The 25,498-nt window shown below is 46.6% G+C and overlaps 1 protein-coding gene across 1 annotated transcript in view; it reads left to right on the top strand.

The window, feature by feature from the left end:
• The window catches only part of SMYD4 (SET and MYND domain containing 4), a 101,061-nt gene that overhangs the window by 66,527 nt on the left and 9,036 nt on the right, over positions 1 to 25,498 (top strand). The window contains exons 7-8 of the mRNA XM_082246284.1: positions 19,879 to 20,036; positions 20,122 to 20,254. Of these exons, the coding sequence (XP_082102410.1) occupies positions 19,879 to 20,036; positions 20,122 to 20,254 (291 nt within the window). The remainder of the gene's footprint in view (positions 1 to 19,878; positions 20,037 to 20,121; positions 20,255 to 25,498) is intronic.

Raw genomic sequence — 25,498 nt, 5'->3', positions numbered from 1 at the left:
ACCCTCCTACTTCCTGCAACCATATCTCAGTTTTAATGTCTAGCTTGTCAGGAGTGGCTGGCTCTCTCTGTGCTGGGACTTTTTGTCCCAGACTCTTTCTTCTTTTTAATATTTTGTTTGAGTTTTCTCTCTACCTTTACTTAGCTGTTATTTTTGTCAGCATTAGTTAGTTCTTCGGACGAAGAGGATCATGCGGACTGGGTCTCGGGCTGATCCCCCTGGTCGCAGGTCGTGGGTCAGTGGCTTCCCAGTCTGCCATCGAGCGTTCAGCCAGGTAACGCTCCTGGCACAGTGAACGACCCATCCCTGTTCGGTGCAGGGATGATTGGTGAGGTGGCTACCTCACCGGACGCTGTGCGGTTTCTTAACCTCCATTATGTGCGTCTTGAATTGCGACTCTCCCTGCCTCATGTGCAGCGGCTTGTTCGCCTGTGCGGGTTCCCCACGCCATGTGAGGTAAGTGTATTTATGTGGGGACCTGTCTGTCTGGGGGGGTCTCAGTCTGGGACTGTGTAACCTGCCTTTAATCACACTGCTTGTCTCCCTATCTCTCGGCTGCATGCTGTGGGCTGCAAGGGGGGGGGGGAGCTGTATGACACTGTGTGTGTCAGGCTGGGCAGTGTGAGGAGCTGTGTGCTGTGGGGCATGTTTTTTTCTTGGCATGTTTGGGCATATACAGCGATCGCTGCGGCGATCTAACATGTATCCTTATATTGGGATGTAATGTGTGTGTTTTTTATGCACTGTGGAGCGGCGTTTTCGGCGCCAAACGACGCCATTTTACCGGCGCCCGCTCCGGCCGCATGGTTTACATGCACGGCGGCCATTTTCTTGTAGCCTCCATAGGCTTACATAGAGCGCCCTGGCAGCATCACTTCCTCTCTCCTGGAACACCGATCGAGGCAGCAGCAGCAGCGGGGTCTCCTCAGGTTTTATCCTTCTGTTCTTGTTATCCATTGCCTGTACTCAGTTTGTATATTCCCTGTGGGGGTCTCATTGTGCCTGAGTGTGGTGCGGTGGGCTGCGCTTGCCGCGCTTGCTAAAAGGGGGCAGTTAACCCTTGGTTGTCTGGCATTACAGGGGCAATGGATTCTCAGGAGGGCAAGTTTTCTGCAGTATTGGTGGAAAGCCAGGGGACCGCTGTTTCCCCCCCAGGGGGGGATTTAGCCACTATTGTGGCTGGCCTTGCTGCCCAGGTGCAAATGCTGGTGGCTGCTCAATCTACTAAACGGCCCAGAGTTGCTCTGTCCTCTGATTCTGAGGGTGAAGGTGATGGGGCTGTTCTGGCAGGGACCCCCCTATCGGGGTCCCGCTCCTCACTTGATCTAGTGGGGTCTGAGGTAGAGGCTGAAGTTGAGGGGGTTGATAATTCTCCCCCTGGCTCGCCTGAAGAGCTTGCAATCATGGATGAGTTGATTGCTTCCATTAAGCAGACGCTACGTTTGCAGGACGAAGTGTGTCCCCCCGCTGCCTTGGCGGCTTATGGGACGCAGAGAAAACGCAGGACGCCGCAGGTTTTTCCCTGCAATGCTGATTTTCAGCGCGCTGTTAAGGATCAATGGCGCGATCTGCGCAAGCCTTTTGCGGTACCAAGTAAATTCAAGCTGCGTTATCCTTTCTCGCCTGCCACTGATGAACGGTGGTGTGTGCCTCCGCCAGTGGATCATGCAATTGCGGTTTTGAACAAAGCCACTGCGATTCCTGCAGAGGGTTCCCCTGTTTTCCGTGATGCCACGGATAGGAGACTGGAGTCTCTTGCCCGTCATACTTATTCTGTTACGGGTTCTATGCTTAAGGCTCTGTTTGCTTCTCTCATGGCGGCCCAGGCGATCGCAAGTTGGACGCAGATGCTTAGGCGCGTCCTAGTGGCCGATTCGGCCTCGGCGGCGACCCTGGATATGGTGGATCAGATCCACCAGGGTGTCATGTATCTGTGTGATGCGGACCTGGACCTGATTCCGTTGGCTGCACGTGTGCACAGCGTGGCGGTGTTGTCTCGCCGCCTGGTTTGGTTGAAATGTTGGTCGGTGGACCAATCTTCACGTAAGACCTTAGCCAATCTACCTTATGATGGGTCTCGCCTTTTTGGGGAGTCCCTGGATGTGTTGATTAAGGGGATCACCGGGGGTAAGAGCACTCTCTTGCCCCATTTCCCCAAGGCTAAGGGGGCTTCTGGGAAGAAGCATGCAAATTTTCGGCCCCCTCAGGGGTCCTTTCGTGCCTTTCGGCCGCACTACAAGGGCAAACCGTTCAAAGGCCAAGGCTCTCAGAAGAAGCCCTGGTCTGGGAAACAGAAGTCCGGCCAATCCGGACCTGCTGCCCATAACAGTTCGGCCTGAAGGGGCGCCCTCACCCAGTTTTGGGGTGGGGGGACGCTTGCTCGGTTTTCTTCAGCCCTGGTTGGCCCGTGTGCGGGACAGATGGGTTCTGGAAATCGTTCGATCTGGTTACAAGATCGAGTTTCTCTCTCGGCCGGAGAGCAGATTTTTTCCCTCAAATCTTCAACTGTCTCCAGAGCGCCTGCGGGATTTGCACCTGGCGGTGCGGGACCTGAGGGCTCAGGGAGTGGTGGTTCCGGTGCCTCATCGGGACAGATTTCGGGGGTTTTATTCCAATCTGTTCACCGTGCCCAGGAAGGAGGGCAAGGTTCGTCCGATTCTGGACTTGAAGGCTCTGAACCGCTCTGTGCGGGTTCGCAAGTTCCGCATGGAATCCCTGCGCTCGGTGGTGGCTGCCCTGGTTCCGGGGGAATTCATGGCCTCCATCGATTTGAAGGATGCGTACCTTCACATCCCCATATTCGAGGGTCATCAGAGATACCTTCGATTTGCCATTGCGGAGGATCACTACCAGTTCGTGGCGTTGCCCTTTGGTCTCGCCTCGGCTCCGCGGGTCTTCACCAAGGTGCTTGCACCGGTTCTGGCATTATTGAGGGCCCAGGGCATTTCTGTCCTGGGGTATCTGGACGACATTCTGGTTCGGTCTGCGACCAGACAGGGTCTGGAGAAGGACCTGTCTGTCACAATGCAAACTCTGCAGGAGTTTGGTTGGACGATAAATGTTCCAAAGTCGACACTGAGTCCGTCGGTTCGTCTCCCCTATCTGGGAATGATACTGGACTCGGTGCAGGCGAAGGTCTTCCTGCCGGAAGACAAACTCAGGGCTCTTCAGGAGGAAGTCAGGTCCCTCAGGGACGTTCCACACTCGTCTCTGCGGACGTGTATGAGATGTCTGGGATTGATGGTCTCGGCCTTCGAGGCGATTCCTTTCGCGCAGTTTCACACGCGGGGTCTCCAAGCGGAGATCCTGTCCAGGTGGGACGGGCGAACTCAATCTCTGGATCTTCAGATCTCGTTGGGTCATCACACCACGGAAAACCTTCTGCGGTGGCTCCAGTCCACGTTGGTGTCCGGGGGCAAGTCGTTTCGTCCGATCTCGTGGACGGTAATCACCACGGATGCCAGCCTGTCGGGCTGGGGTGGTGTTCTGGGCGTTCTGTCCGCCCAGGGGACCTGGTCGGAGGGGGAGTCTTCCCTCCCGATCAACATTCTGGAATTGCGTGCGATAAGGCTCTGTCTTCATCGCTGGACGGACCGGCTGCAGGGCTGCCCGGTTCGGGTGCAGACGGACAATGCCACGGCGGTGGCCTACATCAACCACCAAGGGGGCACCAGGAGTGCCCGAGCGGCTCGAGAAGTGGCCGACATTCTGTCTTGGGCCGAGACTCATGTCCCGGCGATAACGGCGGTTCACATTCCGGGAGTGGAGAACTGGCAGGCGGACTATCTGAGTCGCCAGACCCTGGATCAGGGGGAATGGTCTCTCCACCCGGCTGTCTTCCAGATGTTGTGCGCGAAGTGGGGTCTTCCAGATGTGGACCTGTTCGCGTCTCGCCTCAACTACAAGGTGAAGAGGTTCGTGGCAAGGACGCGCGACCCTCGAGCAGACGCGTCGGACGCGTTAGTGGCCCCGTGGCATCAGTACAGGCTGATGTACGCGTTTCCACCGATTCAGTTGCTGTCCAGGTTCCTTCGCAGGTTACACTCGGAACGCAGCACGGTGATTCTTGTGGCACCGGACTGGCCTCGCCGGTCCTGGTACGCAGACCTCGTGAATCTGGCGGTCGACGCCCCTTGGCGTCTGCCTCTTCGAGACGATCTACTGTCTCAAGGACCGATTTACCATCCTGCTTTACAGTCGCTGGCTTTGACGGCCTGGCTGTTGAGACCGAGGTCCTGATGGAGAGGGGTCTCTCTAAAGAGGTCGTTCATACTTTGATCAACGCGAGGAAGTCTTCCTCGGGGAAGGTTTATTACCGTACTTGGAAGGCCTATTTTGCCTGGTGTGAGTCCAGGGGGTTTTCACCCCGCACTTACTCGGTTTCCCGTGTGCTGTCTTTCCTTCAGACGGGTGTCGATCAGCGTTTGGCGCTGGCTACGATAAAGGGTCAGGTGTCTGCGCTGGCCGTTCTGTTTCAACGTCCCGTGGCTTCCAACTCCTTGGTTGGCACCTTTATTCAGGGTGTGCGGCATCTGGTTCCTCCTAGGAGGGATCCTTTGCCCCCTTGGGACTTGAATCTTGTTCTATCTGTGTTACAACGTGCTCCTTTTGAACAGATCAGGGAGATCTCGTTGTCTATGTTGTCCAAAAAGGTCGCCTTTTTGGTGGCGATCACTTCGGCTCGCAGAGTGTCGGAACTGGCGGCTTTGTCCTGCAAGTCTCCGTACCTGGTTGTTCATTTGGATAAGGTGGTCTTGCGACCTAATCCTTCTTTTCTGCCGAAACGAGTTTCGGAATTCCATCTTAACGAGGATATTGTTTTGCCTTCGTTGTGCAAGAAGCCTAAACATCCAAAGGAGGTGAGATTGCACTCTCTGGATGTTGTTCGGGCGATAAGGGTTTACCTTAAATCGACTGAGTCTTTTCGTAAGACGGACTCCTTGTTTGTTCTTCCGGAGGGTCCTCGGAAGGGCATGGCGGCTTCGGCCTCTACCATCGCCAATTGGATCAGGCAGACCATTGAACAGGCCTATGCCTTGCAGGGGAAGGTTCCCCCTGTGCCTGTGAAGGCGCACTCTACTAGATCTCTGAGTACGTCTTGGGCCTGCCGTCATGGGGCTTCTGTAGCCCAGGTGTGTAAGGCGGCGACTTGGTCGACCGTGCACACTTTCACAAAATTCTACAAAGTAGATGTTCAGGCATCGGCGGATGCTTCCTTTGGCCGCAAGGTTCTTAGTGCGGCTGTTCCATAGGGTCCCTTGTTGGGGACTCCTGGCTGTTGGGATAGTTTTTTGTATCCCCTGGTTTTTTTTTGTCTTTTCCTGGGTTGTTGCTCCTGTTGAGCACTTATTTTTGCTGTTGCCCAGCTGGGTTCCTTCCTTTGGTAAGGTTCCTTTCTTTGATGTGGAGACTGCGTTGCCTTTCGGCGCGGATGCGTTTCCCACCCCTCATGTTTGCACTGCTTTGGGACGTCCCCATATGTGACGAATATGAAGAGGCGGCGACTGTCGGAGGACGTAAGAGAAAACTGAATTTTTGTAAAATCTTACCTGTAAAATTCCTTTCTCTGAGTCCTCCGACAGTCGCCGCCCCCGCCCCTCTTTTGGGGTTCGAATGTATACTCTACTGCTATTCCACTAAAACTGAGATATGGTTGCAGGAAGTAGGAGGGTATTGACTGAGGGGACCACCCCTTGAGGGTGGGATATGTTAAAGCTTTATTGTTAACATATTCTGTTGCCTAGCTACTCCTTCGGAGCAAAGTCTAATACCCCATATGTGACGAATATGAAGAGGCGGCGACTGTCGGAGGACTCAGAGAAAGGAATTTTACAGGTAAGATTTTACAAAAATTCAGTTTTTCCCACAAATAGAGCTTTCTTTTGGTGGTATTTGATCACCTGTGCAATTTTTATTTTGTGCACTATAAACAAAAAAATTACAGTTTTGAAAAAATAACAATATTTTTCACATTCTTTTATATGAAATTCCTCCCCCAAAAAATGTAAAAATCTAACTTTTTTAACATTTTAGGCCAATTTGTTTTCTGCTGCATATTTTTGGTAAAAAAAAAATCGCAATAAGCGATAATTTTGATTGGTTTGCGCAAAAGTTATTGCGTTTACTAACTACGGGAAAGATTTATGTTTTTTTTATTTTTTACTAGTAATGGCGGCGATCTGCGAATTTTTTTTTTTTTTTTGTGGCACTTCGACATTGCGGTGGACAGATCGGACCCCTAACTGACATTTTTGACACTTTTGGGGGTACCAGTGACATTACTACAGTAATCAGTGCTAAAAATATGTATTTTTACTGTAAAAATGACACTGGCAGGGAAGGGGTTAACAGTATGGGTGATCAATGTATCCCTAGGGTCATGATTCTAACTGTCAGGGGGCGTGGCTTGTGAAGTCATCACAGAGACATACGATCCTATATAGCAGGATCACATAGCCTCTGTGATCACTTCAGGGAAAATGACAGACACAGACGGCTGTGTTTACATCAGCCGTCTGTCCTTCTCTCTCAGCTGCGGGAGATCACGAGTGGCCGGCGGCCATCGGAGCCGCCTCCCACACATACTGGCTCCCTGACGCTCTCGTGCCCCCTAGAGTCTTCTGAGTGAGCGACGTAGTACTACATCACTTTGCCCAGGTGCGGCTGCGGTGGGCGGTCGTGTAGTGGTTAAAGGTGTTCTAAACTTAAACAGATTTTTTCTTTTTTACCTTAATGCATTGCCTATCTGTCCTAGCCCACTCCTACCCCTTATAACTTACCAGAGTCCTTCATTGATCCAGAGCTGTGCCTGGCTGCAATTCTTCTGTCCTCTCTTCTTGCTCTCATAGGCTACATTGAGAGCAGCAGGAGTTCCAAGCTTCTGCTTCTCTCTGTCCAATCCTGTAAGGATGGAGCAGGGGATGTGGCCGAGCCGGTCTGTGTGTGTCTATGGACAGACACAAAGCGGCTTGGGAGCGTGCTAATATAGCATGTGGCCTGCTATGAGGACGATTGGAAGAGAGAAGGAGAAGAAGACAGCGCCAGTGGGGGACCACCAAAAGAAAAGGTAAGGAACCGCTCTAAGTAATATCGTTTCACAGAGAAGGTAAATATAACATCCATTTTTTTCACTAAAAAAAAATTACCTTTACGACCACTTTAAGCTGTACAGTCCTGTTGTTGTACACAGTTAATCATGGTTGCCGAAAACTGTGTACCTTGTCTTTATATACGTAAATCATTTGTATTAGTAAATTTTTATATGTTTCTTTATTAGACCGTCCTGTGGATTTACCAAAGGCAAATTTACTGTGCACTTTGGAAGTTCAGTTGTACCCTGCAAGTTGCTCCAAAGCTTAGTAAATGAGGAGAAGTTCTGCTGACTTCTATCATCCAATCATGTGCAAATAAAAAATCAGTTTTTATTTTCCTTGAATGCAGTTGGGTATTCTTTGCAAAGTGAATACAGAGACAAAACATTTTGTACCTTAATGCTGGAAATGCATTAAAGTGTTACTAAATCCAGGACTCTGCATTCACTAGAACTGGTCTCCCACAGTACACAGAACATGGAAATGCATTTTTCTCTTTCATTCATTGACAGACACGGCTCCTGGTCTTCTTAACCATCGTGTTATACTGCCCCCTACAGGAGTAGGACACTAGGCTGAAGAAAGGCTTGACTACGCCTATAGGCAGTCCCAGGGGATATACTCCCACTCTCTACCTAGTCAGGAGTAAGGACCTAGTTTCTTGCTGGGATCTCCGGTCCTGGCAATTTTTTCCTTTTTTAATGGCTTTTTCTATTTTTCCCTTGAGAATCTACAATCAACTGCTAGACTGGGCGACAGGCTGGATATTTTTTAAAATACAGTGGTCACCCCAGTGTGGCCAGCCAGCATGCACAGGCCTCAGCTCCGTGCTAGGTTGGCCGTGACATACCCCCACTGGACAGGGGCTGGTCTGCGTCTCACGAGGTCGCATTATAATGAGTCGCAGCGTTCCTCCTGGCCGACAGCCCCCCATTTCGATGGAGAGGAGGTTCTCTCTGGAGCAGTGCCCACCCTGTTCCTGGTATGGTAAGTAGCTGTCCACCCCCCCTCTCCCCTAGAGGGTTTTGGGGTGGACGTGGGCGGCCCCTTCCTGGGATGGTCAGACCCCCGGGTTCTCCTCCGTCCCATGCAGCATCCCCCCTCTCTCGCTGGTCCCTGCGAACACTTCAACCCTCATATGCCTACCCCTCCCCCCCACCATGGGTGGCCATACCACCTTTTCAGGTTGGTCTGGGGTGCTAAGTCGGTGATGGGGGTGGGTGGCATTTGGGAGGGGGCTCCTGTCAGGGCCTCCGTTCCTGCTGGTGTCGTTTTCAGGGTTCTTGGCAGCCATTTTTTTGTAGCCTGTGGGTTGTGGTTTCGGCGGCCATGTTTGTGTAGCCTCGGTGGCCATTTTCTAGTGGTTTCTCATTGCTAATAGTGGTAGCCATGACTGTGAAGCATATATGGGCGGTGATTTCGGCGGTTGGAGCCCCTCCCAATCCCCTGGTGCTGATTCCTTGATCTTTCTCTTACCCTTCGCCGCATGTGTGTGCAGGTTGTGAGTCTGGTGGGGTCCTCGTGCTCTGTGCCTGGCGACCTGTGGTGCTGCCAGGCATGGCAGGGGGGGGGGTGTCCCTTACAGTGTTTTACACCTTTTTTTGTGGGTCCCTCTTTTTCACTCATGGAGTTCCTGGAGCACATTTCCCCACCTGATCCCCTCTTAGGGGCTGCCGGACCCTCTGGGTTCCAACAATTCCTTACTGCACTGACGGCGGTCCTGGAGTCTTTGGTGTCCAAGGTGGATTTGGTCCTGAGGAAATGGGCTAGCAAAAAGCGTCCCCCGCCTTCTCCTGTCCTTTGTCTCATCAGATCCTGAATCTGATTCGGCCACCACGGACGCGAGTCACCCTGATTTCTCCGATAGTGAGGATGATTCCTCTGCTCTTGTAGCCGCACATGAAAAGGCACTGGTGGGTGCACTGATTGTATCTGTGCGTGAGACTTTAAAAAGAGAGGATGCGGCTGCTGCCGCATTGGTTCCTTTTACACCCACTAGCCCTCCAAAGTGGAAAGGGTGTTCCCCTTTCCCACATCTTTGGATGCGGCTCCTCTGATTGCAAGGCTGTCTGTCTGTCTCAGCAGTAGTCCTTAGGCATGTTATTTGGCTTAAATGCTAGTCTGCAGACCAGACTTTTAAGAAGGCCTTATCTGATCTCCCCTTCCAGGGGGATCGCCTGTTTGGAGCTTCCCTGGATGACCTCATTAAGGCTCCGTTCACATGTAGGCGTTTTGGGGCGTTTTTGGGGCGTTTTTCTGCTCTAGGATCAGCTCTCAAAACGCCCAACAAGACAAATCCTATTCATTTCAATGGCCCCTGTTCACATCTGAGCGTTTTGAAGCTGTATACAAAACGCCCAACGCTCAAAAAAGTACATGAGCTTCTTTTTGGGCAGATTACAGGCGTTTTCCATTGATCTCTATTCAATCTAAAAACGCCTGCACAAAAATCGCGGTAAAAAACGCCGCAAAAATCGCGGTAAAATCGCGGTAAAAAACGCGCGAAAAACGCTACGCTCAGGTGTGAATGTAGCCTAAGGGTTTCAAAGGGGGGGGGAGTACTTTTCTTCCACAGGCTAGTAAGGGCAAGTATCCCTGTCAGACGTGGTCCATCCTTCTCGGCTCATAAGAAGTTTTTTCGTCCCTCAGGGTCTCAAGACAAGGGATCAAAACCCTTCAGGGCCTCCTCCGGAGGATCCGAACGAACCTTTGTCTGGTAAGCCGAGAGCAGGCTTCTCCAGACCTGCGGACAAGGCTCTCTCAGCATGAAGGGGCGCCCTTATCCGTATGTGGGGTGGGGGGTGTCTTCGCTGGTCTCTGGACCCGTGGACCTCCCTGGTACAGGACAAGTGGGTCCACAAAGCCATACGGTCATATGATCGAGTTTCGTTCCTACCCTCCGGAAAGGTTTCTTTCCCTCCAAATTGCACCTGTCCCCAGACCGCTTATGGGGTTTCTTTGGGACAGTGCAAGACTTGCTGAGTCAAGGGGTGATCGTCCCGGTTCTGACTTCGGAAAATTTTCAGGGGTTTTTATTCAAACCGGTTTACAGTCCCCAGGAAGGAGAGCAAGGTGCATCCAGTTCTGGGCCTCAAGGTGCTAAACTGCTTTGTACGGGTGCAGAAGTTCTGAACGGAGTCCATTCCTGAAGTAGTGGCATCCCAGTATCAGGGGGATCTTCTTGCTTCTATCGACATCAAGGACGCTTACCTTCACATTCCAATATGTGTTGGTCACCAGCGCTTCCTCCACTTTGCCGTGGGAGAGGAGCATTATTAGTTTGTGGCGTTACCCTTTGGTCTCACCTCTGCTCCTCGGGTCTTCACAAAAGTGTTGGCACATGTATGGGAACATTTTGTCATGAATCAGTTAAAAATATCCACAACTGATACAGGATCTGACTCTGGAATCGGCATTAGCCAGAGTGTTCCTTCCTCTGGAAAAACTCCAGAAACTGTAGGAAGTAATTCAACTTCTGTTGTCCAGCAGACGGTCATTCCTTCGGACTTACATGCGGGTGCTGGGCCTGATGGTGTCTGCCTTCGAGGAGGTTTTGTTTGCACAGTTCCACACGAGATCTCTGCAAAGAGAGATTCTGGTCAAATGGGACAAGTATCCACAGTCTATAAACACTGACTCAGCTGAGCCATAGTAGGAGAGGGTCCCTGATCTGTTGGCTTCATTCTCCGGCACTTCACCAGGGCAAATCATTTCTCCCCCTGTACTGGACGGTGGTCACCACGGATGCCAGCCTGTCTGGGTGGGGAGACGTCCTCGGAAGAGATTCTGCTGAGGGGGTCTGGACACTGGAAAAGTCTAGACTGCCGATCAATGTCCTGGAGCTCCGAGCAATCAGACTTTGTCTGGATTATTGGGTGGATGGTCTTCAGGGGTGTCAAGTGTGAATTCATTCGGACAATGCCACAGCTGTGGCCTATGTCAATCACCAAGGGGGCACCAGAAGTGTTCTGGTGGCCCGGAAGTAGCCTGCATTTTAAGGTGGGCAGAACGTTTTGTTCCAGCTATCTGCTGTACACATTCCGGGGGTGAAAAATTGGCAGTTGACAGGGGTTGGACCAGGGGAATGGTCACTTCATCCGGAGGTGTTTCATCAGTTGTGCCTCCAGGGAGGTACTCCCGAGGTGGATCTGTTGGCCTTTCGTCTCAACAGAAAGGTGTGCAGAGGTTTGTGGCATGGTCTCAGGACTCTCTGGCAGAAGCCACAGACATGCTGGTGGCCCCGTGGAGTCAGTATGGTCTGATTTACGCCTTTCCCCCTCTGAAACTTCTGCCAAGAATTCTGCGCAGGATCGAGGCAGAAGGAGTTCCATCCACCTTAGTGGCTCCAGACTGGCCTCGCTGATCTTGGTACGCCGATCTTCCTTGGAGACTACCTCTCAGGGAAGATCTGCTGTCCCAAGGGCCAATGTTCGATCCTGCTTTACAGTAGCTGGCTTTAACAGCTTGGCTGTTGAAAGCCAGGTGCTAAAAAATAGAGGTTTGTCTGATTCAGTGATTCCTACTCTGTTAAAAGCTAGAAAATCTACTTCCTAGGAAGATCTACCATCGTACATTAAAGTCTTACATTGCATGGTGTGAGTCTCTTGGGGTTAATCCTCGTTCCTTTTCGGTGGCTCAGATATTGACCTTCCTCCAAAGGGGCAGCACCTACTATCAAGGGCCAGGTCTCAGCCTTGGCAGTCTTCTTTCAACGACCATTGGCCACACTTTCCTTGGTGTGTACTTTTATCCAGGGAGTTTGACACTTAGCTCCCCCGGTGCTGTCTCCATTGCCGCCTTGGGACCTCGATTTGGTGCTCTCAGTCCTCTAGAAACCTCCTTTTGAAAATCCTTGGGAGGTTCCCCTGCTTACATTATACCAGAAGGTGGCCTTTTTGGTGGCAATCACTTTTGCATGCAGGGTGTCAGAGCTGGCAGCGTTATCTTGTCGTTCACCTTACTTGATGGTTCACAGAGATAAGGTGGTTCTTCGCCTCTGTCCGTCATTCCTTCCAAAGGTTGTCTTTTTTTTTTTTTATTTGAATGAAGGCATTGTGTTGCCTTCCCTGTGTCCAATGCCAAAACATCCTAAGGAAATTGTCTTGCATTTCTTGGTTGTGGTTCGGGCAATTAGGGTGTACCTGGCAGCTATGAAGTCTTTTAGGAAGTCAGACTCACTATTTGTGCTCATAGACGAACCTCGGAAGGGGTTGTTCGCTTCTGCTGCGACCATTTCCAGATGGTTTAGACAGACCATGTTTCAAGCCTATTCAGTTAAGGGTCCGGTTCCTCCTTTTCCTGTTACGGTGCACTCTACTAGGAAACTTGGTACCACCTGGGCTCTCCATCAGGCGTCAGTGATGCAGGTTTGCAAGGCGGTTACCTGGTCTTCTGTGCACACCTTTACAAAATTTAATAAAGTGAATGTGTTGGCATCTGTGAATGCTTCCTTTGGCCGCAAGGTTTTGCAGGCTGCTGTTTAGAGGACCTGGTCCTCTTTGAGGGTGTATTGTGTTTTTCAGGTGAGCTCCAGTTGTTCTTGGTTGAGCTCCATGTTACCTGGTTGGCTATGGTTTAGCCTTGGGGGATTTTTTTCCGCTGTTCCCACCGCTCATGTTTAACACTGCTTTGGGACTTCCCAATGGTTAGGAAGATCAGGAGCTGTGTCCGTCAATGAACGATAGAGAAAATGGGATTTTTGTCTTACCGTAAAATCCATTTCTGTGATGTTCATTTACAGACACTGCACCCACCCCTCTGTGGATTTCTTCTGACACCGCTGGTAACAAAACATAGTGCCTATAGCTGTGAGTGGTAGTGTACCCCCTGGGACTGCCCATAGGCGTAGTCAAGCTTTTTTTCTGCCTAGTGTACTACTCCTGTAGGGGACAGTATAACCCAATGGTTAAGAAGATCAGGAGCTGTGTCCGTCAATGAACATCAGAGAAATGGGTTTTACAGTAAGACAAAAATCCCATTATTTTAGTAAACATAAACTGCTAAATACCTTTTCTCAACAGCTGTATATAGCAGTCTTGTGACTTCTATCAGTGTCTGATCGAGCACTGGCTAAAGCTTGTAGGAGGAGTTTTAATTCTACTCTGACTGTCCTATGAGGCTGCACTCTTAGGGGCCCTCTGTCTGAAGAGTGCTGATTTGCCCTGTGCTGATCACATGCACCCTCCCATGGGAAAAAAATAAAACCAAATAAGGCTCTGTCTTATCAGGAGATGGATTGGGGACAGGGGAATAAGGGGAGGATCAGAAGATGGATTAGGGACAGGGGAATAAGGGGAGGATCAGAGAAGACAGGTTCAAACAGCCTTTTTACACAATGTGGAGGATTAACCCCTTAGGTTCCACAGTGAGTATAACAAGAATGCTTTACTGCATATACAAAACTGATTTTACTGGTGTGGGTTTAGTAACCCTTTAGGTTAAAAATAAACTTTTTTTTGCTGTAAAACCACTTTAAATCTTAAAGGCTTGAGCTGGCATCATACCTATGCGTTGCTGTATTGGGTGCATTAAAACACCATACATGTTTATGTGTTAGTAAGAAGGAACCTGATATGCTTTTCATGGAACCACAGTTAATTTAAACACACTACTCTGGCTTGTTGTGCTCTGTGGTTAAAAATGGTGCATTGTGGCAAATAATGGCGCCCTAGATGTGACATCGGAAAGTGAATAGCTGCCCTTTTTAATAAGTGCTAAAAAACACTTCAAGAATTGAAAAAAAGTAAGCAAACATAATGGCGCTTAACCGTGTGTACTCATAAGTGAAATTACATATCTCTAAAGGACCATCTGAGACTGTATGTACAACATGAGTGAAACAAACTACATAAAGAAATACATAGAAAAAATATATTAAAACAGTGAATGCAAACTGAAATCCAATGTAACTGTGCCCAAAACAAATTGTATAAAGTGCTTCTCGATGCATATATTTTCTATTTGCTTCACCACAGGTGCTCGGAGGGTAGTTGGCAATTCACCACAGGTATTTGACTCCTTTTTACAGAAGGTCAAAATTTGCTTTATGGAAAACCAGATTGGTTCCTGAGCTCACATCTTTCCACTCCAATGATCCCTCAGGTTATAGCTAGGAAGTGAGGATGTACTGCACCAGAGACACAAAGAAGGACTTTATAGTGTAGTATGTTTGTTGATGTTTAAAAGAGCATAAAAAAAGATATATTGCACTCCCATGTATCTGTGCCTGAGCCTGGCACTAGGAGTCTACAGCATGTGCGTATGTGGCCTGTTAGTTTAGCGCCAGCATGCACTCCACGAGCTTGCTTTCCTTCTATGTATTTTTTTTTTTTTTTGTCGTTTTTTTTTCTCATGTTGTTCATGCAGTCTCAGATGGTCCTTTAGAGATCTGTATGTTCACTTATGAGTACACATGGTGAAGCGCCATTATCTTTACTTCCTTTTTTTTTCTAAAAATGGTACGTCTGTTTTCTTATTCATTCTGGTGCGTTGGCATCCTATTGATTTTAATAAACTGCCTCAATATTCCACACGTTAACACTAGGGATCGACCGATTATTGGCAAAGCCGATATATGGGGGGGCCGATATGCACTTTTCCCGATATATCGGAATCGGCCCCGGAGGTTACCAATATTGCCCATATTTCAGGATAGTGCATGTACCGGAGTGATGCCTGCAGCTAACGGCATCACCCCGGTACCGACGTCCATAGCCGACAGTCGGCTGTCTTGTAATGACAACTGATGTGGCTGAGAAGCCTCTCGGCTGTCATTACAAGGAGCAGGAGGAGACAGCCCCCGCGCAAAATGGTATACCTGTACATCATTTTGTGCACTGGGTCTGGGGTGAGCGTGCGCCACTGGCGACCCACTACCGCGGTCATTGGACACAACGGACCCAATGTTCACCGTCACACGATGGTCGTTTGTGAGAGGGGCAGAACTGCAGTCTGCCTATGTACACAAGGCAGACTGCCGTTCTGTGAGATGGAAAGATGAAGATCTTGTGTTCCTGCTAGGCAGGAACACAGATCTCTGTCTTCCCACCCAGTCAAAGCATCCCGCACACCGTCAGCAAGCACTCCCAGGGAACACATTTATCCCTTTGATGTTAACCCCTTCCCTGCCAATGTCATTAGTAGAGTGACAGTAATTTTTTTTTTTTTTTAGCACTGATCACTGTATTAGTGTCACTGGTCCCCAAAAAGTGTCAATTAGTGTCAGATTCACCTGCCGCAATGTCAAAGTCCCGCTAAAAATCGCTGATTGCCACCATTACTAGTAAAAAAAATAAAAATTCAATGAATCTATCCCATAGTTTGTAGATGCAATAACTTTTGCACAAACCAATCAATATATGTTGATTGGGATTTTGTTTTACCCAAAACATGTAGCAGAATACATATTGGCCTAAATTGATGAAGAATTTAGATTTTTTTTTACATTTTTTTTATTCTACACGTTTTATAGCAAAAATTAAAAAAAAATATATATTTTCTTTTTTTTTTCAAAACTGTTGGTCTTTGTTTTGTTTAGCGCAAAAAGAAAAAAACTGCAGAGGTGATCAAATACCACCAAAAGATCAATATTATGGGATGTTGGTGCTATAAAATTTGGTAATTCTGGGATTGTCCACACAATTTACGAGATTATTCATTCTAAAGACTTTACCATTTAGGTTTTACATATACCTATGTACAACTTTTCTTGTATTATTTATTATTTCAATAAAAATGCATTGCACTTAAATACCACCAAAAGAGAGCTCTATTTGTGGGGGTAAAAAATACATCAATTTTGTTTCTGTACAGTGTCGCAGGACTGCGCAATTGTCAGTTAAAATAACACAGCGCTGTATTTAAAAAAAATGGCCTGGTCATGAAGGGGGGTAAACGTTCTGGGGCTGAAGTGGTTAAAATGCAAAGGAAGCGGAGGGGCAGTGAACCTATGCCGCAATGATTGGCTTTGCAGTGTGGCAAAAATTAGTTCAGCTATATAGGGGCTTTCCTCTTCTAGCTCTTTATTCAACAGTTTTGAGTGCCTTGTCTACCTCTTCATGCTTTTTTTATGATATTTTCAACATCACTGCAAATCACAGGGAAAAACAAAGGGGCCAGTGAAATCCCTCACAGCATACAATGTGCCCATTTTTAATAATTCTCTGACAGCACTAGAGAGTTAAGATCCGCAGCATGGGTGGGGGGACAGGTAACTATTCACTATTTTCTTTGCCTGAAACATGTTGTTCTAGACAGTCGCTTTAAGGTAAACTGCAATAATACCTCAAAATATGAGCTATTTTTTTTTGTCAGTTAATGCAATAAAATGCTTCCTGTGAATCTGAAGAAGAAATTAGATTTATTAAAGGAAAGTTGGTGTGTGATATGGATATTATATTTTTTTGCGAGGGTAGATGCTGGTTTCAACAATTTTCACCTACTTATAATGCAGCTCCATGCAGTTGTACCACTAATGTATTTTCTATTCTACAGGAGTAATAAGGAAAAATGTATTCAGACGGATTTTTGGGCTGTAAAACGTGCAGAGAATTTTCGTCACCCTAAGCTTTGCCCAGTCTTTCATTTTCAATAGAGAGAAGCTGGAGAAGAAATTTTTACAGTGGTAGAATAATTTTTCCACTTTAAAAATAAGTAGCACAATTTTCTAAAAAAAAATTGTAACAAGAATAACTTTTAAAAAGAAGACATGAACAACCCTGGACCTAGATCAGGTTCAGGTGTGTATTTAGGTAGGGCTGGGGGGAAGCCACTATTAAAAAAGTTTTTTAACCTAATGCTGAGAATGCATTAAGGTAAAAAAAAAAACTTTTACATTTTTAGAACCACTTTAAAATACAGGGGGATTCATAAAGAAGTATACAGTTTCCAGATACTGTAAAACAGTAACCGTTGAGAACACTGACCACAACTGGGAACCGTTGGGTAGATGTACTCCTAAAGCTTGTGTCCCGCTGCTAAGGGAAGTGGCGTAGGCACGTGTGTCACGTGACTAGTCAGTCAAAATGGCAGCGTCTGCAGTAGAGATTGCATTTTGTATTCTTGAATTGAGTAAAATAGAATCTGTAACTGTTGTGTAATGGCAATTTTGATCATGATGTGGAAAAAAACCTCCAACCAGAAAATCTATCTACAATTTGACATAAACATTTTGAAACTGCAGGCTGTTTGTGCAAACGTCCTGGACTACCACCTGTATCAGAAGTCGTCATTGATAGTGTTTGCACTGCCATTTAACGAAGCCTGGGAAAATCAACGTGGAGGGTGAATTGTGAAGTGCAGATTTCAAAGCCCACTGTCTGGAGGGAAAGAAGGTGAAAATGATTCCATACAAAGTGCAGATGTTGCAGAATCTCCCTGACCTTGTCAAGATAAAGAGCTTTGAATTGTGTGCCAAAATGCAGCACCGTTTTGAAAATGACGATTGCCAATCACTTAGTTTTCATCAATAAAGCTACATTTCTCTTACGTCCTCCGACAGTCGCCGCTACCTCTAAGTCATCACTGTTGGGTATTGACTTCCCATCCGCAGGAGTAGCTAGGCATATAGACTTAAGCCCCGTACACACGTACCGATCGTCGGCGAACGATCGGCCGTCTTTTGTCCCCAGGCTGTCGGTGTCTGTTGAAAAGTGCAAAGACAGCACAAGAATTTTGTCCGCCGACTACAGCCGACTGCAGAAGTGATGTCATGTAATGGTTAACTTTCCCTGTGTTTTTTCTTTTCTGAGCATGCCCAATCTTGCAAATCTGTGGTCTGTCGGCCGAATTCTGTACTGACTGGCGAACAATCGGCCGCTCTGGTGTCGGCATACAAAAATTTTAATGCTTGCATGACAGATTCTTGTCGGCAGAATGTGCGCTGACGGCTGTCGGAGGCATCATACTAACAAGCCTACAATCGGCGGATCGGTCGTCGGCCGACGATCGGTACGTGTGTACGGGCCTTTAGTCGAAAGACAAAAGGCATTAGCATATACACACCCATGGGGGCTGTTCCATCTGGTCAATACCCCCCCTGCATCACCACTCCCAACTCAGTTTTAATCTGCCTAGCGTCAGGAGTAGTCAGGCTTACCTTGTGCTGGGGCTTCAGTCTCAGCCTTCCTAATCTTTTATTTGATTTTCTTTGAAAATGTCAGTTTTTTCTCTTACTTTACTAGCTGTTTATTTTGTCAGCTTCTAGTGTTAGTCTTCTCATCGGATGAAGATGGATCATGCGGTGCTGGGATTCGGACTGACCGCCCTGGTTCTCCAGAGCAAAAGGGTCAGATGGACCCCCAGCCCGCCATCGAGCGTTCAGCTATGGCTCGCCCTGGCATTGCGAACGACCCATCCCTGTTCGCTGCAGGGATGCAGCCGTGAGGTGGCTACCTCACAGGACAAATCTGCGGTGCTGCAGTGTCATGTCCCTGGCTCACGGCACTCCCTGTCAGGTGAGGACAGCGGTTTTCCGTGCATAGAGGCTTCCCACGCCATCAGGTACGTGCCCCTGTCGCCTGTTTGGCTACTGTTTAACCTTGGGAATTTTTTGCTGTTTCCCACCCCTCATGTTTGACACTGCTTTGGGTCCTCCCAATGGTCAAGAATGATAGGAGCTGTGTCCGTCAATAATCGAAAGAGAAAATAGGATTTTTGACTTACCGTAAAATCCATTTCTCTGATGTTCATTGACGGACACAGCACCCACCCCTCTGTGGAGTTATGATTCTCCTGACACTGCTTGTAACAAAACTGAGTGACTATAGCAGGAAGAGGGAGTATACCCCCTGGGACTGCCCATGGGTGTAGCAAGATTTTTCTGCCTAGTGTCCTACTCCTGTAGGGGGCAGCACAACCCATTGGTCAAGAATGTCAGTGTCTGACAGTGACTGTGTCTGTCAATGAACGTCAGAGAAATGGATTTTATGGTAAGTCAAAAATCCAATTTTTTTAACCTTTCTTTATTTTGCAATTTAAAATCTGCATTCTTATATCAGTTTTTCAGGAACTGGCAAACAGGAAAAATAACAGAGAAAATGAAAGTAAAAATTGTGAAAAACTCTTTACAAGACAGGATTTGGGAAGGTTGGAAGGGTGTAAACCTTTGGCAGAGTTTTATTGCTACTTGTCTCAAAACTGAAGACAGAAAATTATGGAGTATTAGACATTTTTCACAACCCGGTAATAGAGAGAACATGTTCCATTTTTGGAAAGCCAGTTTAAAGGAAGGGGAGTGAAAAAATAATTTGTGGGTTTAACCAATTCTATTTTGCATAATAACTTTTTCACAGCAGCATAACGCATAAATGCAGCAAATTGGCTGGTGGCCTGGATTGGCCAGCTGCCACATATTTGGGTCCACAGGACTGTTGTTTTCTGAGTGTGCTTCAAGCACAGTGACTGAGCTGTCACTGACGGCTCCAAGTTAATATTTAGGATTGGTGACCAGTTTGATGGGCTCCCAATCATGTGACCACTGACAGCCAATCACAGCAGTCACATCAGAAACTCCTCCTTTGCCTCTTGGCATTAAGATCCAGTTAAAGGGCTCCTGGAAGTTGGAAGTGGGGGGTTAATCCTTGCCAAGAGTATGTCCTTTTGCCTGCATATTTTGTGCTATTAACAGTGTCCCTTTTCTCATCTCAGAAAGTTGAGAGGTGCGAAGACACCTGTTCAAGTGGGAATTTCTCCTCGCTTTGGAGAAATTCCCTCTCCCTTTCTGTTGTAAATGGAGGTAGATGTAAATAATGCCCCTTTCTACTGCTGTCAATGTTTGTATATTCTTTAGGACCACATAAATTACAAATGGGCTTTGAAGAAAGACAAAAGTTGCTGAGGGACCAGTATTTCTTTGTCTGCCAGTGCAAGGCCTGCACAGAGGAGCAGAGACCCACTCTTAAAGCTTCATGTGAATTCTGCTGTGAGAAGTGTCATGCTGCATTGAAGGTATTTTTACAACCTAGAGAATTCTAACTGATCATCCCTGGTATATGCACTGCATATAAAGTTTTTTTTTTTTTTTTATTTCAAGGGAAATGATGAACTGCGCTGTTTCGATGTGTCCTGTTCACATACTGTAAGAAGACAGCAGCTGGTCCTCAGGTTGCAGAATCTTCAGCAGACTGTTCAAAAGGCTCGAGAGCACATACAGGACAACCATCCAGGTGACAGCTCAATTAACATTACAGCACACATTAGTGTTAATTGGTCAGAGAAATGAGTTGCTGTATTTCATATGGGTGACAGGGGTAATGGAATCTAATTATGTATAATTTAAAAAATCAGATACATTTACAATGAGATTAAAAGCCTTCTTTGCATATTACATTTTTGTAGAGCAGCAGAACCGGTATTCACTAAATTTTTTAACCCAGTTGTTTTATTCTTTAAAATGAGATTCCAGGAAAATCGCAAAATGCCACATGCAAAAGACACATGCAAAATGTCAATGAATTTGTACATTTCTTTAGCCTGTTTTGCAATTCAGCAGTCCCACTGCTAAGACAGAAAGATTATTCCACTATCTCCTGCTTTATGCTTACAGCTTCCTGCATTGCCTGCCTGCTCATTGGACAATGAATAGGTAGTAAAATAGCACTAATGAGTAAAAGCGTAGAGAAGTAAAAAGTAAGTGACATAAAGTAAGAGGTGACATAAAAGCTGCAGTGCCAACCCCTCCTAGTTGTAAAGTAACAGGACACAGGCTTCTTTATTCTTTACAGGTTATATGCAGCTACCTTCGGGTGATTGAACTTGGCAAAGAAAAAAGCTGCTAAAACAGCCCCTATATAACCCCACCCACTCCTCAGAATGTGGTTAAACGTTAATCTCAAGGAGTGCCTTTTTCTTTAGAATCCCTTTGGGGCACGTGGGAAGTCACAAACCAAGTTATTGATGGCTGTAGCAGAGAACCAGGATGGCTTGGTAAAGTTTTATCTTGCTCCAAATTCATTTTCTAGAACATCTGTTGCAGTGGCACCAAGTGGTGCCTAGTGCACCTGTGCAAACCAAACATTACTGTGCCTGAAAAGGCCAAGCATTTTGTGCCTGTGTTGCCTCAAAGTCAAGGGGGTTACTGCAACTGCGCCCCCTGCCTCTTTCCAGGTGGGACTTTAAGCCGGCAAAATCTGCTGGTTACCTTTCTGCTGATAGCAAATTACAAGCGGCTATTATTGCAATACTTGGGTTACTGCAGCCTACAATTATTTGGTCCCAAGGCATTTTCCCCTACTGCTACAGGGGTTTACAGGCCTGCCAGATCATAAATGCAGGGAAATGAAGAGAGGTAGTTCATCCATTCCAGCCCCAGTACCTTTTCCAGTGATAGTTGTGCCCACTCTGACTCTATCTCCTCTGGCCATTCGATGGGCCTATCAGCCACACCAGCTTCCTCTTTTCTCTCTAGAGAAGAATTTTCAGCCACCATGGCACATTTAATGGGCTGAATTTATAACATTTTTAAAAATGATTGTAAAGCCTTGTTTCCTATTTAATAAGAAACGTGTTATACTTGCCTCTTGTGCAGTGGTTTTTCACAGGGCAGCCCTGATCCTCCTCTTCTTGGGTCTCTGTCTGGAGCTCCTGGCCCCTCCCACCTGTTGAGTTTCCCCACAGCAAGCTGCTTGCTATGGGGGCACCCTAGCCAAGCTGCTGCTCTGTGTATCAAAACACGGAGCTTCTGTCGGCCCTGCCCCCTCTCCTGATTGGCTAACTGAGTTTTACATCCGCAGGAGCCAATGGCGCTGCTGCTGTATCTCAGCCAATCATGAGAGAGAGTCCTGGACGGCTGAGGCACACATGGACATTGCCAGATAGAGAGGCAGCTGAGAGCGGCTGCCGCACACAGATGGCTTTTTATGTTAATGCAAAAATCGCGCTAAATGAAATGGAACTAATAAAAGTCCAAATAAATAGTCCAATATTCCACACTCTGATATATAAATAAATAAATAAATATTGGACTATTTATTTGGACTTTTATTAGTTTCATTTAGTTTAGCGCGATTTTTGTTATAACTGGATTTAGGGGGTGTGGTCACACTTGAAATCCCAGCTTTTTCATTTACTTAGGAAATAACCGCGCTATAGGTGTAATAAGTAAATGAAAAGGCTGGGATTTTAAGTGTGACCACACCCCCTAAATCCAGTTATAACAAAAATCGCGCTAAATGAAATAGAACTAATAAAAGTCCAAATAAATAGTCCAATATTCCACACTCTGATATATAAATAAATATTGGACTATTTAATTGGACTATTTATTTGGACTTTTATTAGTTCCATTTCGTTTAGCGCGATTTTTGTTATAACTGGATTTAGGGGGTGTGGTCACACTTGAAATCCCAGCTTTTTAATTTACTTATTACACCTATAGCGCGGTTATTTCCTTTCTTTCTATTTTTATGTTAATGGATAGAATGCATTAAGATGAAAAAACCTTCTGACTTTACAACTCCTTTTAAGGCCTTCGATACCAGGGGGTCACAATTTTGCCACTTCAATCTCCTTTCCTGAATCGTTCTTTGATTTTGCCTTTGAGCTAGACACAGTACCTGAGGGGGAGATTGCAGCTGAGGAGGATCCCTATCATTCTGACATATTAGATCAGGATGACCTACCTACTACAGAGAGTTCATCCAACCTAAAAGATACCATAGCTACTCCTATTAATGGTGTATGCTCTTTCTTAGCTTTGGGGCAGCCTGAGTCTGCTCACCCTAAGGTACCCAAGATGGGGGTCCCTAAAATTCCCAAAGCCAGTTAGGACCTTGCCTGGCCACTCACTGGTCAAACTCATCTTGTATGGGAACTGGCTTTACTCTAAGAAGATTCCTCCAAAACATTTTTCCCTATTAATCATAAGTGTTTCGTGTGTTAACAAGATCCTCATGGCCCCCCATAGAGGGCAATCCCATGTTCAAAAAACTATAGGAGGAATGAGGAATAGGAGGAACGAGGCTCTATTTAAAGCTTTCTTTTCCTTGGCAGGCCGTGCCATGTAAAATGCAGCTCTATCCACATGTACAGGGTTCTCTGGTTTAAATGCTGGTCAGCTGAGCTCCCATGCCATAAATGCATTGAAGAGATAGATGGGTACCGTACATCAAGGAAATCACAGTGATTAGGAGTACTCCCCTCCTCCAGCAGAAAAAGGCTTGCACCTCTACCAGTAGATCTTCTACACCTGCAGTTAGGAAGGGTTTCTTTACTCCCTCTAAGTCTTCTAATGCCAAGTCAAATGAACGTATTTTCAATTTCCAAGGTCTACAAACTGGAGCTTCTCACTCTGCCTCCTCCTTACCTAATGTTTTCAAACTTTACTCCTTCCCTGACCCAGTGGGGGGATCTGCTTGTTGCTGTCCAGCAGCTCTTGTCTTGGGTTCCTACTCAAACTGAACAGTGAGTCTGGCCCATTCTGGATATCAAGTCTTTCAGTCTTTTCCAATTATTTTAAATGGTTTGCATGAAAAATGCCAAGTTGGTCATTACCTCCCATCTTTTAGGGGATTTTCTGGCCTCAATAGACATACAGAATGCATCATAAATGATGTGTGGATAACATTCTAGTTTCCAGGCTTGAGTAATTACATCAGTTAAAATCTATTAGCCAGACATCTCCCAGGCTAACAGCCCATCAGGCCTATTAACATATCATAAACTAGTTTTGCCTGCAGAAAGGAGAATTCACATTTTTGACAGAAAAGCTGTCGCTGCGGAGTGGTAACTTGCGGATGGTCAAGTTACATTACCATGGGGCATTCACCCTTGTGTGTCAACCAATTACCATCATTTTAAGATTAAGTACACCTATATTGCTAAGTGGAGTACATTTTATCCCTTTTTAGGGGTTACACACATATTCGATTTATCAAGTCTAGGCCTGGTAAACTTGTGAGAGCATGATGCGTGATAAAATATGGGCTGCCAGATTGTAGCATGGAAACTGTCGGTACACTAAGAAAACTGTATGTGAGCAAGGGTCTTTTGGCTACCAATAAACACTCCCACCCTCATCAAACCCTTTGATTAGTCATGTACTGTAATTTCTTTCAACACCATTCTCAGGGACCAGAAGAAAGGGTTGCAACTGAAGCTTAACAGCTCTCCTTTTCCATTGAAACAAAGTAATTTTTGAGGGCCAATGTGTCTGATACCCCAGATCAACTTCATGCTCTGTTAAACTGAACTTTGCCAGAAACCAGGACTTTGATTTCTAGTGTCATTAGGCAGTGGATCTTTTCTGCAAAGTATTACTAAGACACAGCCACGGGAACACAGTCAGGGTTTTAGGAGCTTCTATATCAAGACATACAAAACCCCATCCATCCTGCACACCATTCTATTTGTACCAACTGGGGATCCCTCACTTGGCAATGGCAGATCACAGGTGCAAGAGAGCTGGGACAAAAGGACTCAATAACATGCGTTCTGCACATGGCCTACAGGAAACCCCACTCAGGGTTATAGCTTTTCCTTTGTCCTAGAGCAATGTCCGATTATGACAGCGATCCCCTCTCGTGACTCTAGCTCCCTCTCAGCCACTCTTCAAGATGGCCTGTCTGGCAAAAGAAGATTTCGCTACAACTATGTCTGAGTTCTTTAATAAGTTTTTGGCACTTCAAAAATGTCTGTTTTCAGAAGCCAGAAACACTAAATATCCTATTTTCCCATGACCCTGCTCAGGAATCAGAGGCAGAACCTCCTTTACTTGAGGAAGATATGTAGGAAAAAATAAAGCGGAGACTTCAGAGGAATTTCCTTACCCTGCATTTTTTTTTAAGCTCTAGTCTTTTGTCTAGCAGCATCTGATTCTCCACAGCCAAATATTGTAAACCTAAGTGGCTGGCTAAGTCAAACGAGACATTTTCCTATCCATGCACAAATTAATTGTGCACTTTTTGAGAACTGGTCTAATCCATTCTCATATTCACTCTTTCTAATCTTTTTGTTGAAATGTATCCTGTGGAAATGGATTTCAAGAAGAAATGGGCTGTTCTGGTGTTGGATCCAGTCATGTCAGTTCCTTATAAACACCTTACAGTTCCTATTGAGGATGTTCCCTCCTTTTAAAGTGGTTGTAAACCTATGAAAGGAAAAATGAAACATACAGTATCCTTTTTATAGTGGGCACGTGCCTCTATTCAAAGCACCTAGTGTGATTTCTGTCTCTTCTGTCATTCTAAAGCTATCTGCATGACTAAGAGTTTATGCATCACACCATACAGTCCCGGGAGATTGTCTCGCCCACCTACAGCACACAACAGGAGAGTTCATGTTTCCCCATGAGACTGCGTAGAGGGGGTGTGCCATTTACCTCCACTCAGCTCTCATATTACAATCAGCTTCCTGCTCTATGCTGTGCAGTGTGTGACATCAGATCCCTCAGCCCTCTAAAGCTCAGAATTGTT

This window comes from Pelophylax lessonae (assembly GCF_965119305.1).
Source record: "Pelophylax lessonae genome assembly, chromosome: 2".
Classification (NCBI taxonomy): domain Eukaryota; kingdom Metazoa; phylum Chordata; class Amphibia; order Anura; family Ranidae; genus Pelophylax; species Pelophylax lessonae.
Note: the sequence above shows the minus strand (reverse complement) of the source record. Positions and strands in the feature narration are given on the sequence as shown.